Genomic DNA, 1642 nt, shown 5'->3' with positions numbered 1-1642 from the left:
CGCAATGAAAGCGAAAGCGCTCGAGTCGCACACTTATTTTCCTGTCAAGTAGGTTTAATTTGTACACATTAGAAAAAAAGTTTAAAAAAAAGGTGATTGCCTACCTTCCTACCCTATTTTTTTTGGCTATGTTACCTTAACCACACCTTTTTTTTGTGGGGGCCTTATCGTCCAATGATGTGTGACCAGATTGCTATCCCTGCATTTTCACTTGGTGAACAGGCACCAGCCTCGTTGTCACGTGGTTTACGTGGCCCCAAAGACATAAACACAGTGGTCCTACAAGAACGCTCTATGTTCTTGTTGATCTCACTTTTGACTGCGAAAAAAGATTTAGAAAATTTGTTCACCAAACAATAGCAGAATGATGGCAAATGATGTCTTGCAAATGTTTTAGAAACGGGTCTGTCCTTAGTAGTGGATAAAATGCTCTTTCCAGGCTCCTCATCGATGAAGAACTGCTGCAACACGAACGTTAAAATTGACCGATCATGTCAGCTGTCAGCTGGTATGCGCCTGATTTCCCTTAGATGTCGTCCCACAGAGCTGCCAGGGTCTGGGGATTGTTGCCGTATATCCTGTCCTTGAGGTACCCCCACACAAAGTAGTTGGGTGGGTTGCGATCAGGGGAGTATAGAGTGGCCAAGGGAAGTCAGTGCGTCATGAAATGAGTCTTATCACCCGGGAAGAGGAGCCTGGATAGAGCATATTATCAACTACTAAGGGCAGACCAATTTCTTAATCTGCTATTGTTTCGTGAACAAAGTTTCAGTCAAAAATGAGATCAAAAAGAAAATAGGGCGCTTTTTTTTACCATCCTGTATATGTTACCAGTCTATAATTGTTATCTGTGTTATCTTGGATTATCCTCAACAAGATTGATCCCCTCATATTTTCAGATTATCCTGAACTCGATGCACAAGTACCAGCCTCGTTTCCACGTGGTGTACGTGGCCCCCAAGACAGAGGACGTGTCTGGCACGGAGAACTTCCGGACGTACGGGTTCACGGAGTGCAAGTTCATGGCCGTCACCGCCTACCAGAATCACAGGGTGGGTTTTCATCACTGATGTATTTTTGTATTGTTCAGTACATTCATCAAAAAGTGGCATGCTCATTTCAGGCAAATCCCCGAGTAAAACAGAACATTTACAAATTTACTGACATTTTCAGGGATTTTGTAAATTTCCTGGTTTTGACAATTTACTGTAACATATATAATATTTGTCGTGCCAATTCACGGAATTGCCGAAATCGCGGAAAATTTTGTCGATTCCGCGAATTCGGCAATTCCGTAAATTCGGCACGGCATATACACGCAACGGCTATATTTAATTAAGTGGGTTTGGTCAGAGGATGGTGGCTTGATGGTAGGGTGATTGCTAAAGTAAGCTGGTTGGTTGGTTGGTTGGTTGATAACGATGTCGCTGATCGTGTACTAGGTTATCAGTTTGATTTTTCGTTGGTATCTTTCTGGGATGATGGTGAGTGTATTATTTTGGTTATTGTCAATCGTCTATGTTTCAGGTCATTGACGCTTTGAACTTTTTAATAATTGTGTTCTGTTTGTTTGTTTGTTTGCTTTTGTTTTTGTTTGGTGTGTGTTGTTGTTTTCCGTGTGTTTTTGAAACAAGTTTATATT

At 41.7% G+C, this 1642-nt stretch overlaps 1 protein-coding gene across 1 annotated transcript in view; it reads left to right on the top strand.

The window, feature by feature from the left end:
• The window catches only part of LOC138975236 (T-box transcription factor TBX10-like), a gene marked incomplete at its 3' end in the record, with an annotated part of 32952 nt that extends 31900 nt beyond the window's left edge, over positions 1 to 1052 (top strand). Inside the window, 1 exon segment of the mRNA XM_070347890.1 lies at positions 900 to 1052. Within this exon segment, the coding sequence (XP_070203991.1) occupies positions 900 to 1052 (153 nt within the window).
• Positions 1053 to 1642: the final 590 nt, after the last annotated feature.

This window comes from Littorina saxatilis, linkage group LG9, assembly GCF_037325665.1.
Source record: "Littorina saxatilis isolate snail1 linkage group LG9, US_GU_Lsax_2.0, whole genome shotgun sequence".
NCBI lineage: Eukaryota > Metazoa > Mollusca > Gastropoda > Littorinimorpha > Littorinidae > Littorina > Littorina saxatilis.
The sequence above is the reverse complement of the archived record's forward strand: the minus strand, read 5'-3'. Positions and strand labels throughout refer to the sequence as shown.